At 46.6% G+C, this 18438-nt stretch overlaps 1 protein-coding gene across 2 annotated transcripts in view; it reads left to right on the forward strand.

Annotated features, from left to right (window-relative positions):
- PKIA (cAMP-dependent protein kinase inhibitor alpha) overlaps nt 1-16511 on the forward strand; it is a 251488-nt gene extending 234977 nt beyond the window's left edge. For both annotated transcript variants that reach the window (XM_086965910.1, XM_086965912.1), the window contains one exon: nt 14936-16511. In XM_086965910.1, the coding sequence (XP_086822036.1) occupies nt 14936-15015 (80 nt within the window). In that variant the 3' untranslated portion in view covers nt 15016-16511. The remainder of the gene's footprint in view (nt 1-14935) is intronic.
- Nucleotides 16512-18438: the final 1927 nt, after the last annotated feature.

Consider the following 18438-nt stretch of genomic DNA (forward strand, 5'->3'; position numbering starts at 1 on the left):
GAAGGGATGAAAGAGGTAGCCGAATGGATGAAGAACAGCCTCCTGAAACTGAACTCAGATAAGACGGAAGTCCTCATCCTGGGATCCTCACCCGCCGCTTGGGACGACTCCTGGTGGCCCCCCGCCCTAGGCAGCGCACCCAATCCAACAGACCACGCACGCAACCTGGGCTTCATCCTTGACTCCTCCCTCTCCATGACCAGACAAGTCAACGCTGTCTCCTCGTCGTGCTTCAACATCCTGCGCATGCTTCGTAAGATCTTCCGGTGGATCCCCACCGAGACCAGGAAGACGGTCACGCAGGCCCTCGTCACCAGCCGTCTGGACTACGGCAACACCCTCTACGCCGGAACCACCGCCAAACTCCAGAAGAGACTCCAGCGGATCCAGAACGCCTCAGCACGACTCATCCTGGACATCCCCCGTCCCAGCCACATCTCCGGACACCTGAGAGATCTGCACTGGCTCCCGGTCAACAAGAGAATCACCTTCCGTCTCCTCACCCACGCACACAAAGCCCTACACAGCCAAGGCCCAGGATACCTCAACAGCCGCCTCAACTTCTACGCTCCCAAACGCCAGCTTCGATCGACCAGCCTCGCCCTCGCCGCCGTCCCCCCCATCCGTAGAGCCACCACAGGGGGACGGTCCTTCTCCTACCTCGCTGCCAAGACATGGAACTCCCTCCCGACTCACCTCCGCCTGACCCAGGACCACCTAGCCTTCAGGAAGCAACTCAAGACCTGGTTGTTCGAGCAGTAGCAGATCCCCCCCCCCCCCCAGCGCCTTGAGACCCTCTGGGTAAGTAGTGCGCTATATAAATGCGATGATTGATTGATTGATTGATTGATTAGTCTTTTTCTTTCAGCTTTTGTTTCCTCATGGGCTTTGCAGCAGGTCCTTGGGCTTCTCAGATCCGAAGTTTGATTCAATGACAGCATCCTGCTGCAGCACAATGCCTCAGTGAGCCTATGGAAATCTTTGTCCTCGAAGTCGAAGGGCTCCGGTGGTTTCAGTGGGACAAACCAGCGTGGTCAGGGAGTCGACAAACCGGTCTCCTCCTGGAGCTTTTCTGCAAAACATGGCAGAAAGTTTCCAAACATTGAGATATGGTTGGTTCTGAGTTCTTTTGGAGAAAATAAGGATCTAGTAGGTCCAGCAAAGGGCTCAGATACGCTGGATTGCCTCTTGGGGGATAGGACTCAATTCCCCACAATGCACCTGCACAATCCAGGAAAAATCTAGTGGCAACTGGTCAGCTGGGGTGATCCTCTCCAGATTTTCAGGTGACTTTTTACAGCTATGTTATACCTGTTTCTGATCACTCCAAGCCTTTTCCTTTGTGGAGCCTTATGAGTGCAGCAGGTGCAGTCCTTCTGAGTGCAAGCCTACTATGGTGCAATTCAGGGGTCCAGCAGAGCAGTCCTTTTTCTTCTGATGTTATAGGTATTGTTCTGAGGAGCTCCTGGAGCTCTCTCATATTTATTCTCTATTTTAGGCTGGACTATTTTCCCAACCAATTGGGGTAAAGTTACCTCCCTATGCTATGACCACTTCTTGTGAAGTGTTGCATGTTTTCTACCCAGAATGCACTGTTCTCAAAAATCAAAATGGAGAAAATCTCTCCTTGGTCTGTGTGTCTGTGCAACCCAACCCAAAGGTGTGGCTAACGCCTGACTGCACTCCGCTTCCAGACCCTCTACTGATCTAATTAGGGGGGCTCCCAATCTGGCTAGTTATCAAGGAAGTGGAAATAGTCTGGGTCCTATATCATCTGTGTCCCTGCCTTTGAAATCCAGCTTATCACCCCAGCCCCCTTCGTCTCCCTGGCATCTTCAGGAAGCAAATCTCATCCGCCTAAATGGCTGTATTGTTTCAGGCCCAGGGCTCTTCACACCTACTCAGGGAACAGCTTGGCTGAGTCTGCCAAAGGCTGACCAATCAGAAGAGTCTGCTACAGGGCTGTTTTAGCTAACTTCAGGATAGTAAGTTTTAAAAGTAATTTCCTTCATTTGTTACATTAAATCCAACTTTGGCAAGTTGTTGGATTTATTGTAACCATTATTTTGATACTTTGAATGACATGTCTAGCTAGCCCCAGTCAAAAGTTAGACTTTACTAAGTTTGGGACCCTGTGTAACGCAACTGGGGCTCATGTAGAGCACTCTGATAACTAATACCTTCGGGTGAAGTTTCCGCTATATAAAACTCCAGAAAATAAAAAGATCAAGCCTTCCGATGTTAGCCTATAGGCCTAGCAGCACTACAATAGGGGAAAATTACTTTGGCTGTTTTTACTTACATGGGAATATAAAACCTCTTTATATTGTGCTTGCTTTTTATAACTATGCACTCTACTCTTGGGGCACATCTTAGGGGTGACTTACAAGTTATACAAATGTAATGTGGGGCTTTGGAATTACTTTTAATTCTAAGGTAGAATGTGCACATTGTTTTATTTTAAAACCACCTTGCAAGGCAGGCCTGGATTCAAAATAGCACCACACACCACAGCAGTGGAAATGTATGTGCATTAAGTCCACTGGTGCCTCTACACCTACATGCCCTACCATATAATAGAGACTTACAGCTAGGTTGACCATGCCAGTTAGAATTATACCAATTACTATGTACCTTTAGAGGACGGAGCACTGGCCTTGGGCCTGGTTAGCAGAATCCAGGGCACTTTCAGAGTCAGTAACCACCAGCATCAGTCCAACAAATGGGGGTACTCAGGACAAAATGGAGAACTTTCCTACATAGAACAAATGTCTGGGTGTCCTGTTCTCTCCCTTTTAAATGTGCCAAAGTGTTAATTGTGTCTCAACAGACCTGCCAGTCAGGATGTGACACTGGTATCAATAGAATGCCCATAGCACCTATCCTACATCTTCTATTGAGCAGAGAAGAGTCATACCTTCCCTCCAGATCAGCCTAGTCCCTCCAAGTAAGAATTTCACACCTCTTCCTTTCTAGCTGGCTCATTTCAAAAATACAGTATTAGTATTTAGATCTCTACTGTGATTATCTACATTGGAAGCTAGTCCTGCCATAGTGAAAATAGTTTTTAGGGCCTTGTCACTGTAGGATCATGGTAATATCAATGTTCTACCTGTCCTACTTTTTTAAATACCATGCATCTTGTGGGCTATAAGGCCCACATAGAGGTGACAATATTTGAATGGGAGGACGTTACATGTCAAAAACAGTTATTTGGGCAGGTTGCAGCACAGGTATACTCCACAGCATTCAGGCTGCACATGGTAGACATGTAGACGAACGGATCCCTCGACCCCTCGCAGTCTGGCTTCCGGGCCAACCACAGCACCGAGACCGCCCTGATCGCAGCCACCGATGACATCCGAGCGCTGCTCGACAACGGAGAAACAGCGGCCCTCATCCTCCTCGACCTCTCCGCGGCCTTCGACACTGTCTGCCACCGTACCCTAGTACAACGCCTCAGCGACGTCGGAGTCCAGGAGAAGGCACTGGAGTGGATCATCTCCTTCCTCGCCGGAAGGACACAGAGAGTCCGCCTCCCTCTGTTCAGATCTGAAGCCACCAAAGTCATCTGCGGCGTTCCTCAAGGCTCTTCGCTCAGCCCAACCCTCTTCAATGTCTACATGAGCCCCCTCGCAGACATCGCATGCCAGCACAACCTCAACATCATCTCCTACACCGACGACACCCAGCTGATCCTCTCCCTCACCAACGACCCCGCCACCGCCAGAGCCAACCTTCACGAAGGGATAAAAGAGGTAGCCGAATGGAAGAAGAACAGCCGCCTGAAACTGAACTCGGACAAGACGGAAGTCCTCATCCTGGGATCCTCACCCTCCGCTTGGGACGACTCCTGGTGGCCCCCCGCCCTAGGCAGCGCACCCAAACCAACAGACCACGCACGCAACCTGGGCTTCATCCTGGACTCCTCCCTCTCTATGATCAGACAAGTCAACGCCGTCTCCTCGTCGTGCTTCAACATCCTGCGCATGCTACGTAAGATCTTCCGGTGGATCCCCACCGAGACCAGGAAGACGGTCACCCAGGCCCTCGTCACCAGCCGTCTGGACTACGGCAACTCCCTCTACGCCGGAACCACCGCCAAACTCCAGAAGAGACTCCAGCGGATCCAGAACGCCTCAGCACGACTCATCCTGGACATCCCCCGTCGCAGCCACATATCCGGACACCTGAGAGACCTGCACTGGCTCCCGGTCAACAAGAGAATCACCTTCCGTCTCCTCACCCACGCACACAAAGCCCTACACAACCAAGGCCCAGGATACCTCAACAGCCGCCTCAACTTCTACGCTCCCAAACGCCAGCTTTGATCGACCGGCCACGCCCTCACCGCCGTCCCCCGCATCCGAAGAGCCACCACAGGGGGACGGTCCTTCTCCTACCTTGCCGCCAAGACATGGAACTCCCTCCCGACCCACCTCCGCCTGACCCAAGACCACCTCGCCTTCAGGAAGCAACTCAAGACCTGGCTGTTCGAGCAGTAGCGGACCCCCCTTCCCCCAGCGCCTTGAGACCCTCTGGGTGAGTAGTGCGCTATATAAATGCGATGATTGATTGATTGATTGAGGCATGCTTGCATAACTACTGCAAGGGATGGCAGAATAGGTGCTACAGTTCACAAGTGGGAGTAAACTTCCAGGCTCCCTTTCTGTACCATATACTAGGGACTTACAAGCAAGTTAAATGTGATAATTAGGAAAAAGCCACTTAAGGATGATGAAATGGGGAGCACAAACACTTTTCTCCGGTTGGCAGGGGTAAAGTTCAACAAGTTATAAAATTAGCAAGAATGTTATCTGGCAAAACATCTTGGAAACAAGCTTCTCTTTAGTGCGTCACTGTTCACCGCGCCTTGTTTCACAGGTGCTTCTGTTTGTCAGAGTCGCTCTGATGCCTTCATCCAGAGGAGGTGTCTTGTGTGGTGTAGTGTGGGAATGGCAGACAGAATGTCAAACTTGGGTTTTTTCTTCATGTGATATAGGATGCCCTGATTTCCTAGTGGATGGTGCAGCCATATTATATAAATTCTCCAATCTAAAATAGTGATGCCTACATTGGGAATTACATGAATTTACCAATCCAAAATGTGGGAGTGTCATGTACCCGAGTTAAGCCTGGTAAGAAATAGTGCCAATTTACATGTACAGTGTTCTTGCCTAAAGGTGCCTTACCTTTGTCACAACGACTTTTGACACATATTTGCAATTGTGCCACTTTGGTTAGTTTCTGAGAAACACCAACCTTGCTGACACTAAGAACTTTGTAGGAAGGCTACCATACTGACTTGGCATTATGTGCAAGGCCCTCATGTCCGGGATACAAATGAGTTTGTTATTATGTTCATATAGTGACACAGCCATCTGTGGAATACAAACAATGGCAGCCTGGTCACAATCTCAGCCCAAAGCAAGGATGCCCTTTTCTATAGATCCTTTTATTTCCAAATACAATCAGAGGAGGCACTTCTACTGTTTTCGAGGGATCCCTGCATGCTGAAGCTTTCACCTGCCAACTGACAGACATCTCCATGAGGGGTGCCCAATTTGTGGCCAAGACGGGGGTCCTACATTTTTACCCACCGGGTAAAGGGGTTAGATCATTCAGAAGTGGGTTTCTTGGCAGATCATACACTCAAACCCTAGGCAGGTAGGTTAGGATTTGCATCGTAGGAGAATGCTAGATTCTTTTAAGTTCAAGAAAATGTTATTGATAATGAAAAAAGAGAAAACCAGGTGTCATAACAAAGTACAATGTGATATCAAATTAAAGACTCTGAGCAGAATAATACAATCATACAAATGCAAGTATTATAATAAAAGAAAGAAATCTGGGTACAAGATGAGAGAGAAGGAGAAGGTAAAGAGAAAACATGTCAAGCATAAAATATGAAAAGCATAAGAACATTGGAAAGCGTCAAAACAAAGTGGTACAATGGAGGATAAGTGGAATGTATCGAGCGATTAAGGAGGTTTAGGAACTTCCTGTTGTGGAGGTGGAGGATGAAACAAGCGTTTGCTACATGAGTCCAGATAGAGTGTGACGGGAGTCCATAAGTCCATGCGTTTAGTAGCCATACATGCCGGAAAAACATGAGCAGTATCGAGTCTATGGTTATGGCACACATTAAACCACCACGCCTTGAAGGAAATTTTGGAGAAGTCTTTCCAGTTGACCGTTATTTGTTGGAAGGCAGCAGCAAGTAACAGGTCAACAATCTGTGGTTTTAGATCAACGTCATCCCAGCAAGGGGAGAGGCTACCCATAAAAACGTGTGTGTGGGAAAAAGGAATAGAAGTGTGGAAAATTAAATTAATTTGAGCCCAAACCTGTAGCCAAAAATTACAAACATGAGTGCATAAAAATAACATATGAAATAAATTCGCTTGTGATGACGAACAAGACCAGCATGTGTGGGGAGTGTTAGGAAAGCGTTTGTGAAGGTCAGAGGGTGTAAAGAGGAGTCTATTATAGATAAAGAACAAAGTCTGAGTGAGGGTTGCTGCTCTGGAAGATTTGCGAAGTTTGGTCCAGATTTTGTCCCAGAAGGAAACCGACCAAGACACAGACAAATCATGCTCCCAGGACTCTTCCACTTTAGATTTAGGTCTTGGAGTCTCACCAGCGTGAAGGTATTTGTAAATAGCAGCAGCTTTTGGTGTAGTGCGTAAGAAGGAGTGAAGTGCGGAAGTGGGAGTGGAGGAAGCAGGAGGAGGGCCAGGCTGAGAAAGGTCATTGTATTTCGTTAGGACTGTGTCTTTAAGTAATTGGTATTTGCGTGCAAAGGAAGCGGGTAAGTCATAGAGGGAGCGAAGGGTGTAAAAAGATACAAAAGAGGAGTGAGAAAAAAGTTGGGAGATCCACTGAAGACCTCGAGTATGCCAAGTTTTCCAAAAAAAGGGTCTGTCACGTATGAGTAAAGATGTGTTATGCCATATGGGGGAGGAGAGGAAATTAGCAATGGTGGTAGGAGGTGAGTGAGTGAAAGAGAGGAGTAATTTAGTGGTAAACTTATGAATCAGAGTAGAGACAGAAGTGGGTTTGCGAGAGAAGGAGAGGTATTCAGCAAAGGAGAAGGGAGAAAGAAGGAGGCGTTCAAATTTGGCCCATAGAGGACATGGGGTGTCAGGGTCTTGTAGCCAAAAAGAGGCTTGCCTCAATTGGAACGCCTTGTGGTAGGCTGGGAAGTCAGGAAAGTTAACCCCACCTTCTGACTTGGGACGAATCAGACGTCGTAGAGACATTCGTGGCTTCTTTTTATTCCAAAGAAAGGTTGTCAGAATAGAGTTGATCTTTTTGAAAAATTTGGAGGGAACAGGGACCGGAATATTGGAGAGGGTGTAGAGAACAATGGGAGACAGCATCATTTTAATAGTGTCAAGGCGACCCCACCAAGATAGGTAAAGGGGATGCCACTTGGATGTGAGATCCGTTAATTTTTTAATGCATTTGGACATGCACAGGGAAACAGTGTCTGGGATGGTAGGGGTAATATGCATTCCCAGGTACTTGATATTGGAAGGTTTCCACGTGAAATTAGAGGCGGCAAAGTCGGGTTTGAATGTGAATTTAGTCAAGGGGAGGATCTCGCATTTATCATTATTGAGTTTATAGCCAGATATTTGGGAATAAGCACGGACTTCACTAAGAAAGGCAGGAATGGAAACGGAGGGGTTGGAGACAAATAGCAATATGTCATCTGCATAAGCAGCTAGTTTGATGTGGGAATCTAATACTTGAAAACCATGGATAGAGGGGTTTTGACGGAGTTTGGAGAGGAAGGGTTCTAAGGCCAAATTAAAAAGAAAGGGAGATAGGGGACAACCTTGGCGAACACCTCTTTTTAAATCAAAAAAGGAAGATATTTGACCGTTGGCACAAACCGCTGCGCGTGGGTGAGAATAAAGTAACGAGATTAAGGATATAAAAATAGGACCGAAACCAAACCAACGGAGGGTGTGAAATAGATAAGTCCATTCGACTCTATCAAACGCCTTTTCGGCATCCAGGGCAATGGCTGCTAGGGGATGGGGCAAGAGGCGAGATTTAGAAAGAATATTAAAGAGGAGTCTGGTGTTATCAGTAATAAAACGACCTTTGACAAAGCCCGACTGTTCCTCACCCAAGAGGTCTGGAAGAAGAAGGTCGAGACGTGCTGCAAGAGACTTTGCAAACATTTTATAGTCAATATTGACCAAAGAGATTGGCCTGTAGTTTTTGCAGTGTTGAGGATCTTTCCCTTCCTTGGGTATGAGGCAGATATGGGCGTCTGAAAAAGAGCCTGAGGAGGAACCTAGGGAAAGGAAGGTGCCAATAAGGGAGTGGAGTCTAGGGATAAGGAGTTTTGAGAAGTGGAGAAAAAATTCTACTGTGAAACCGTCCGGTCCAGGGGCCTTGTCTTTTTGGAGGGTGTGAAGCGCTTTGAGTAGCTCTTGTTGAGATATATCAAGTTCTAAGTGAGAAAGGTCAAGTGGAAAGTGAGATGGCTTTTGAATGGAGGAGAAGAATGTGTCTAGAGAGTGGGAAGAAGGTTGAGTTTCAGAAGAGTACAAGGTCTTGTAGAAGGTAGAGAATTCAGTAAGGATGTCTGCGTCTGTATGTTTGAGATTTGAGTTGGCGTCGTAGATTGATTCAATATTTAATTTATTGTGTTTCACCTTGAGATAGTTAGCTAAGATCTTGCCTGCTTTATTTTTGCCTCCATAGAACTTGGCACTAGATTTTAACAAGTACAGAGATGCGTCGTCCGTAGATTTTTTGTTAAATTTCATCTTAGCGTTGACCAGGGCGGTTAGAGTTTGCTGTGAACGGGAAGTAAAATAAGAATGCTCCAATTTCTTAATGTCCAGAAGAATAGCCTTGGTAAAATCACGAGCAGCTCTACGTTTTTTAGCAACAAAGCCAATGATGAAATCTCTTGCCGCCGCTTTAAAGGCATCCCAAATGGTGTGTTTGGGGACAGGAGAGTTATCATTGAAAGAGAAAAATTCATTGGAGAAGGAAGTGAAGGAGGTAGTGAATTTAGGATCCAGCAGGAGAGAATTGTTGAAACGCCAGCGTTTAGGGCCTATTGATTTGGGTAAGATGTCCAATTGAACTAATGTGGGGGCATGGTCAGAAAGTAAAATTGGGCCAATTTCCGCATGAGTGAGAGTTTGGGCGATGTTGTGGGTAACAAAAACATAATCAATTCGGGATTGGGAGTGGTGGCATGGAGAGTAGAAAGTAAATTCCTGAAGTTCTGGGTTACAAAGGCGCCAGGCGTCTGTGAGTTTATGTTGGGAAATAGCTTGAGAGAAGGATTTATGAGATTTGTTAGGGACGAAGTGTGCTTTGGAGTTCCTATCTAGAAAGGGGTCTAGGGGCTGATTGCAATCACCTGCCAGTATAAAGTTATCATCAATGAATCTGGTGATGTGCTGGGAAAATGAGTGCCAAAAAGTGGAATCACCAGTGGTAGGGGCATAAACATTTAGGAGAGAAATTGGAACATTCTTGATAGAGAGTTTGGCATATATCCATCGGCCCTCAGCATCTGATTCTTGAACAAGCAGGGAGTGAGAAAGAGCTTTGCGGCATAAAATAGCAACACCATTGCGTTTACCATCCCCAGGGGAGTAGTAAACATCGCCCACCCAACTTCTCTTCAATTTAACAGATTCTTCAGCAGATAAATTAGTTTCTTGCAGAAAAGCAATATCCACATTCAAACGTGCAAGGTGGGATAGGATTCTCTGTCGTTTGATGGGGGAATTAACGCCCTTAACATTCCATGTAATTACTTTTAGAGACATATCAAATAAGAAAGGAGAGAGATGCCATGAGAGAGAAAAAAGATGCAATAGAAACCCAGAGAAGGAAGAAAGTCAAGGAAAGTAAGAAAGTCAATAAAAGGCAGTGCAGTAAAATGAGAGATAGAAGGGAGATGAAAAAGAAAATAGGGCGGAAGTGAGAGAGATAGAATCAATTGATATAAGAAATATGAGAAGATAGACCGTGAAGTAGCAAGAATGATAGGAAGGTATAGATAGTAGAAGAGTTGTTGAGAGATAAGAAAGGGAGACACCTGTGGATGAAAGGAAACTAGTGAACTTGAAAGGGAGAAAATCGCAGTAAGGAAAGTGAATATTCGGGAGGAAAGGGAAAACATACTTACGGAGGGTAGAGGCGGGGAGGAATGATCACCGGGGGAGAGGAAACGAGGAAAAATGAGTGAGAGGGGAGCGCCAGGCAGAGGAAGCAAGCGTCCAATGCAAGCGAACCAACAAGTCGAGGGGAGATCGCCATACATAGTATAAACCTGCAAGAGAAAGGGAGGGGAAACATAAATGAGTGAGACGAATGACGGAAGAAGAAGACAGAGCAACATTAAAAGAAAAAAAGGAGTAAAGGAATAATGTGAAGAAGAGAGGAAAGAGACAAGACAATGGTGCGGAACGAAGTAACATATAAAAGACACTAAAGAAAATTACTTGTCCATCCAACAGGGATGCAAAGGAGGTAGGAAGGAGTCAAACGGAAACATAGAAATTGAAAATAGTGGGATGCCTAGGAAAGGCAAACAGTAAAACAGCAAACATCAAACATGAAACATGTAATTTGAGTAAGACAATGAAGTCATGTAGAACAGGATTCACGGAGGAAAAGCTGATGAGGAGGCAGAGAAGTCCATGTCAGACGATTGTGCAGCATTCAAAAAACTTCAAAGACGAACAGGATCCTCGTAGGTCGTGGTCTTGTTGTTGTGAGTCACTCTGAACAGGCAAGGATGAAAAAGGCCGTATCTAGCTCCAATAGCACATAGCTCTGGACGCATATCTAAGAAGGCTTTGCGTCGGCTGGCTGTAGCTTTGGCATAATCTTGTGCAAAGAAGAGATTGGATCCTGACCATTGAAGACGAGGTGAGGCACGGGCCGCTGAAATGACTTTGAGAAGGTCAGTGTATTCTAGGAAGTACATGATGACACCTCTCGGCCGTGAAGAGGGAGAAGGAGTAGAGGGGAGGCGGCCCAGCCTATGTGCACGCTGGATGTTGAGCGTAGTACCCTCAGGCAGATGAAGAAGTTTGGGTAAAAATGATTTGAAGAAGGCGATGGGATCAGTCCCCTCGCAATTCTCTGCCAGGCCGTAAAGACGGAGATTGTTGCGTCTATTTCGGTTCTCCAACTCTTCAACTTGCTTTTGGAGAGAGGAAATCTGAGACTGCATATTTGAGACTTTGGAGGATGACTCTTGAAGAGAGGTCAAAGAATGTTCCACTGTTGTCACCCTGGCATCCATCTGGGACCAGTTATCAGTAAGAATCTGCAACTTTGAGTTAGTGTCTTCCATGAAAGGTTTGAGGGCACGAATTTCCTCCAACAAGAGCTCCATGGAGACAGTCGAGGTGGATCCTGTTGGTGATGGAGGATCTTTTTTAGGGTGTTTCGTCGTAGCTTTCCCTGGAGGCTGGGTAGGCCGCTCTGTGCTGGACTGCAACATCTGATCGGCGAGCGTCTGAGCAGCTTCGAGGTGCGCCAATGCAGAGAAGACTTTTGAATTTTTAATAAATACACGCCGTGGAGTTTTAGGAGTGCGGGAAATTGCCTTTCTTTCCATAAGAAGGAGGTATTGGTGAGGAGAAATGGAGTTCAGTAGTAGACACTGTGAGCCTACAAGCAACTGTAAGAGTGCGCAGGAACTTTTGACAGGAAGAAGGCAAACAAGTTCTCAAGGAAAAGAAAGCTACCTGCGCAAAATTCAAGAACGTCCAGTGTTTAGGCAGCTGAGTGGAACAACAGTCGAGTCATTGAAAAAGCTAGTACAACGATGACTGAAGCAAAAAAGCACCACAACGTTTAGGTGAAGAAGAATGGCACCTTGTGGTGCGAAAGAAATTCATCAGGAAAGGCATACCATAAATAAGAAGAGCATATATAAAAACGTGCAGAAACAATGGGTAAAACAGCTCAAAGTTGCAATTATCTGTGAGAATGAGAGCGTGATGGAGTTGGACGCTCGTACTGGAGAGTGGACTGCACTAATATATGCCTGCGGGTTGCCTGAGGTGAAAGAAGCACCAGTCGTCTAAAATGGCCGCCCAGGTTAAATGAACGTGAGAGAGACTTGCTTAGAACTCATGGAGAAAAAAAAAAGGTGACATGAGGTAAAGTTAGATATCGGTGGTGGTGCCAAGATGCATAAATTGTCTCACCAGGTGTGGCTGTGGGCCTGAGAGGCTCCGTGGCATGTTCGCATGTTGACGAACGGGAGCGCCGCCGTACGCGATGACTGAAGTCAAGATGGCGGACGCGACTTTCTCTCAGCCGCGTCCGCTACAAAGTAGCTGAAAGGAGCATTCCGCTGCGTTTTGTAGCTGCCCCCAGGAGCCCGCCGGTCTCTGTCGTCTCCGGTTCGTGAAGAGCCGCTTAGCAGGTAAGGATGAGGCGAGAAGCAAGGCGAAAACCCCGTCAGACCTGGAGCGCTCACATGAGAGCCGCCGTCCTCGCCGGGCGCCAAGCCACGCCCCCCAGAATGCTAGATTCTTATAATAATGCATATGTTCTTAAATTCAAATAGCTTTATGTATGTATATGCAAGTTGTCTCAACAAGATGGTGGAAAACTTCGTTTTACTCACTGTTTTGACATTCATTATAACTTTTATTTGATTCTGTATATTAATCATTGCAGCACATATTTTCTATACTAGAATCACTACAGTTCAATAAATATTGAAAAATGTTCCTTTGTGTATTGTTTGTACATTTCTCTGAGCGAAAGAGCGAGAGAGAGTTCCTGAGTGAACAGAGTTTTCAAATTCAGTGCTTGCCAGAACTGTTTCCTCCCTGTTTAAGTTTATGGGGACTAACAGTGGCACTGTGAGCTAGCTGGTCCAAGGGACAACATATCCTGCTGGTGTGCATGGAATCAGTCTGGCATTATTCTAAGTTAGTTCCCAATGATTTGTGGAGACTACCCAACAGGAGAGTAACTTTCTTGGAAATCAGTTCCTGTTTTTGGCATATGCCTATCAATGGCTTGGAAAGTGTTGAAGAGACACAACACACACATTCCCTGATTTTTCAACTCTGAACAACCTCTTGCTATACATTGTGTTCCTGAATTTTCTCAGCAGATTTAAATCATTGCTTTACTTTTTCCCTTTCTGTTGCTTTGTGCAATTTTTGCTGTTTTTATTACTATTTTCCTGCAAGCAGTTTTGGCTCAAATTCCTTATGGATCATCTATCTCAGGACTGTTAACCTACTTGCCTGTTTTCTCCCTCCTGGTGTTGGGAAGAGTTTGGTGCTTGTTGATTATCATGAACACAATATTTTTCATCAATGCAAATTTTGCGAGATTGTCTGGGTGGACAGATGGATGGCACACATTGAGACAGTGTTGTCTGGGCACCGCTAGGAGTGCAGTTCATAAGTGAAGTTGAGGATCAGAGGCTGCTTGCTCTGGGCCCCACCCATGCCCGTTCTCGTCATTGGTGACTGTGTCAACCGAGAAAACAAACAACTGTTCAGAACCTGCCGATGAGCCCAACCAAGACCGCTTTCACCAATAGTAAATGGTCCTATTGCTAGTAGGAAGGCAGGGGGAATTTGATATCACGGAGAAGCCCTCAGTGAAAAACATCCCTGTTATTCACGGTTACCCATCTATAGTTATTTATGTAATATATGGGTCATATACCAACCTACTATTGGCAACAGGCTTTTATAAAAGCTGTTATTCACTGCAATAAAGTCACACCTTCGAAAGACAAAAATTATTTTCAGCTTTTTCCACTGCTGTGACATAATAATAGTCGCCATCTGTTCACAGCAACTATACCAATGAATTTCAATTGGACGAGTATCCTATGCATCATAAAATTGTATGTGGGTAACGAGAGTAAAAGGGAAGTTTTTGACCTTGGGGTTCTAAGGATCATACAGGAACATCAAAGGTCACTCTATTTTTGATGATGTCACTTGGAGCCACTCAGTGAAAACATCTGCCTTGTTCACAGTCACCACCCAGGGCCGGACTGGCCGTTGCGGGCACCGGGCAATCCCCCGGTGTGCCGCAAGGGGGGGTGGGGGGGGGGGGGGTTGGGACCAGGTGGCTGTTTTTGTTACAGCGGCCCTGTAACAAAATCGGCCAAAAACCGGCCCGCCAAAGAGCTCGGTCGCACCCCCAGGTGGCCGGCCGAGCACTTTGCCAGGGCCGGTTTTGGTTCTCAGTCAGGCCTCGAAACGGGTCTCTATCGGCTCTGTTTTGTGCCCTTGCAAAGGCAGCCCGTTTTTTTCTAACGTTAAAGGGGAAGGGAAATCCTTTAAAGAGAGTCATTTTCTCTCTGGATTTCTATTCTCTTTTCGGAAATCACGATCAGCAACATTGTCGTGGTGTCACCAGGGCTTTATGTGGAAGGGTTTTCAATATTATATACCAGCCACAGTTGCTGCTTATTTATCTTATGCAACTAAAAACCATTGACAAAGGCAATAATCCTGACTTGTTGTAGGTATGATTTTACTTGTTGTATCATATATCTGGATGCAAAGACAGAAACAGCAAAATACCTGTCGGGCGGCATCATTATGCTAAGCACAAACTTTTAGCTTAGTTTTTTAAGCCACACCCTTAATTGCATGGGCCACGCCCCCTTGAGAGACACCCCCCAGTGTTTTCATCCCACTTAAAGCCCTGTCGCCACCTATACACCTGGGGCCTTATTTATGAAGGCCTTGCGCCGCCGGTGCGTCACTTTTTCCCATTTTAAAAGTGACGCACCGGCGGCGCAAGGCCTTCATAAATAAGGCCCCTGCATATTTACTGTTAACTGGTTGTATCAATAGAAAGCTGGACATCGAGTAATGCATACGAGGAATGTGGAGGCAAACACGCAGTATTCTGACATGACTTTGGTCTTTTTCTTGTACAGGAGGAGCAGGAGATGCACAGACAAATCCACCGGAGCAAACTGCAGCGCCCCCAGAAGAAGCAGCAAAACAAAGCAGCTAACGGCCAGCAGTGACTTACTAGAGCAGCTGACGTGGGTTTCAGGATGCAAGGTCGCGTGGAACGGAATGCTGCTTCGCCAGTCAGACACAGGACAAGGAAAATGGCGGTATTACACGGCTTCTGCCAGCGCAGAGAAATACTAAAAATAGAAGATCAGACTGTGCTAGAGGACAACGTTTCTTCTCCATTTGCCATTAGCAATGGGTGAAGTTATTGATCTCGGTGCGTTATCTATGGAGCTCACGAATGACCACTTGATGAAGTGATTTTAAACGGTGGGGCACGCCCCGTCTCACAGCCATGGCCTGCAGGACGTCAGAGATTTAGTGCACGCCCTGCTGCTTCGGCAGGTCCAAGCATCCCCTCACGACGAGTAGAGCTGCAGAAGGAAAGGAGAATGCGGCATTGTGTGTGACTGTTTCTCTGTCTGTCACAGCTACTTTGTTTATAGTGTTTTGTATTGTGTGTTGTTCATACTCTGCACTGCCTGTTTAATTTGAAAGCCAATACAATGGTTTCTTGTTCTGTTAATGTTTGCGCCACTGGTCTGGAGGGACTGATTTCATATAATGTGGCGGTGTTTTTCGGAAAGACAACTCCAGTATCGGAGGCCAAAGTTTTTTTCCCGAACATTTGTCAAAGCCTGAAACAATATGTTATTTTTCCAGGGCTGGTGCAAGTGTCATAAGTGCAGCACAGGGGCGTGAAATATACGGCTGGCTGGCTGCCTTTTGCTACTCAACGAGGGCACATTTTCTTTGCTTGCCTTGGAGCCGTTTGCACCTTTACGACGCCCAGTAACGCCTGGTCCTTACGTTTAACTGATGACTAGTGCGTTTGTACCAGAAATAGCTCTAAATTGTCAGATATTTCGTTCAAAGATTTCGAAGAGATATTTGAAAGAGCAGAGATTTCTGCTTGTTGTAGCAATGATTTACTCTTACTTTGTACTACCCACTTTTGAAAAGCCGTTTTGAACCTTTACCAGCCCTTATACACTGTAAAATAAGGCGGAACGAGGCCCCCAAGCAGACAACCCCCATACCAGCACCATGAACGCATGTTTTATATATAGAAATGTCAGCCTATGTGGATCGTTTGTATACCGTCTGAGGATTTCCCACTGACAGTTATATTAGGAAATCAGGACGCTGGCATCTGTAGCTTTATTAACAAACTCAGTTAAAAGAATAACGATCAAACCACTAGGAAAAGAAGCACAACAGACAGGGATCATTTTAATAAAGAAGTGGACCATAGTCGCCATCACTTCTTAATATTGTCTTGCACATGCTTTACTCCACTTTTTCATGTTTGATATATTTTAATACCTAATAGCGTGGTTATTTTTTCCTTCCGTATTAACCACTGCAGGCCAATTGAAGTATTATCTCTCCAGTGGTACTGTTTTTAAGATAAATATCGTGTGTGTGGTTTTGTGTTGCATTAGATGATAAACTTAGTTATCAGTGTAAATAAACATAAAATCTGCTATGCTGACGTAATTCCCGGCTCTGTTTTATAATCAAACATACCACATTAAGGATAACTTGAATGCAAAATAGAAGATGTGCCTGTTTACCGATTACATGTCATCACATCCTGTTGACTATGACCCCCTTTGCTTGCTCGCCAGTGAGCTCAATCAATCAATCAATCAGGGGTTTATATAGCGCGCTACTCACCTGTGAGGGTCTTCAAGGCGCTGGGGGAGTGGGGGAGGTGCGGCTCCAGATCAGTCAAAGAGCTAGGTCTTGAGGTCCTTCCTGAACGAGTGCAGGGTCTGGGAGCGTCTGATGTTCATGGGGAGGTCGTTCCAGGTCTTGGCTGTGATGTAGGAGAAGGCTCTCCCGCCAGCTCTGTTTCTGCAGATGCAGGGAACCTCTGCCATAGCGAGGTCGGCGGAGCAGAGGTTTCTCTTGGGTACGTGGAAGGAAACTCTCTCGTTGAGGTATTTGGGTCCGATGTTGTTGAGGGCTGTGTAGGTGTGGGTGAGAAGTTTGAACATTACCCTCTTCTGGACGGGGAGCCACTGGGGACCTCGTAGGTGTTGGGTCATGTGTTTGTGATGCGGTGTCCCGAGGACAAGTCTGGCTGCGGCGTTCTGGATGGTTTGGAATTTGTGTAGAAGAGTTCTGTTGATTCTGCCGTAGAGGGTGTTTCCGTAGTCCAGCCTGCTGGTTATGAGTGTGTGGGTGACGGTCCTTCTGCAGTTGGGGGGATCCATTTGATGGTCTTATGGACGATGTGCAAGCAGTTGAAACTAGTGGAGGCAAGGGCGTTGATCTGGAGGTTCGTGGAGAGGGAAGAGTCCAGGATGATGCTGAGGTTTTGTGCGTGGGCTGTAGTGGTCAGTGGATTTCCCAGGGCGGAGGGCCACCAGGTGTTGTCCCAGGCAGAGGTGCAGGGTCCGAGGATGAGGACCTCGGTCTTCTCCGAGTTGAGCTTCAAACAGCTGTCTTTCATTCAGGCTGCCACGATCTTCATTCCTTCTTGGAAGCAGAGTCTGGTGTCTTCCGGATTCTCCGTGAGTGAGAGGATGAGCTTGGTGTCGTCGGTGTAGGATACAATGATGAACCTATGCTGTCAGACGATGGCGGTGAGGGGGGCCATGTAGATGTTGAAGACGTGGGGCTGAGTGATGATCGTTGGAGTACTGCGCAGTTGATATCGGTGGGTTCAGAGAGGAAGGGAGGGAGTCGGATCCTCTGGGTTCTGCAGGAGAAGAAGGATTGGATCCAGTTGAGGGCGGTTCCTTGTATCCCTGCGTTGTTAAGTCTGGCTGTGAGGGTGCGATGTGAGACAGTGTCGAAGGCTCCAGAGAGATCTAGAAGGATGAGGGCTGCAGTGTGTCCCTGGTCGAGTAGCTTGCGGATGTCGTCTGTGGCGGCGAGGAGGGCGGTCTCGGTGCTGTGGTTGTTGCGGAACCCAGACTGGGAGGCATCTAGGATGGAGTTCTCTTTGATGAAGATGGCAAGCTGAGTGTTTACAAGTCTCTCAGCGACTTTGGCCGCGAAGGGGAGGAGAGAGCTAGGACGGTAGTTTTTCAGGTCTGTAGGATCGGCAGTAGGTTTGTTGAGGAGGGGTTTGACCACCGCCCGCTTCCAGTCATCTGGGCAGATGCCGGTATTGAAGGAGGAGTTCATGGTCCGTCCTAGTTTGGGTGTGATGGGGCAGCGGCCCTGTGGAATATGTGCAGTGGGTAGGGGTCCGTTGGGGCCTCTGAGTGAGATAAAACAACTGTTAAGTTCCTCTTTCAGTACATACCAAGAAGGCAATAGTACTTGGAAGAAAAACAAAAACATAAAAACCGTAGTGCATCTGTCTGGCTCTTTAGTGTGACCAATTCAATGAAAAAACAAAAGCACTATACTGAAAGCTGCTGAAAATAACAATTCCACAAATACTCCCTCACACCTCCCC

Source organism: Lissotriton vulgaris, chromosome 4_1 (genome assembly GCF_964263255.1).
Source record: "Lissotriton vulgaris chromosome 4_1, aLisVul1.2, whole genome shotgun sequence".
Lineage (NCBI taxonomy): Eukaryota > Metazoa > Chordata > Amphibia > Caudata > Salamandridae > Lissotriton > Lissotriton vulgaris.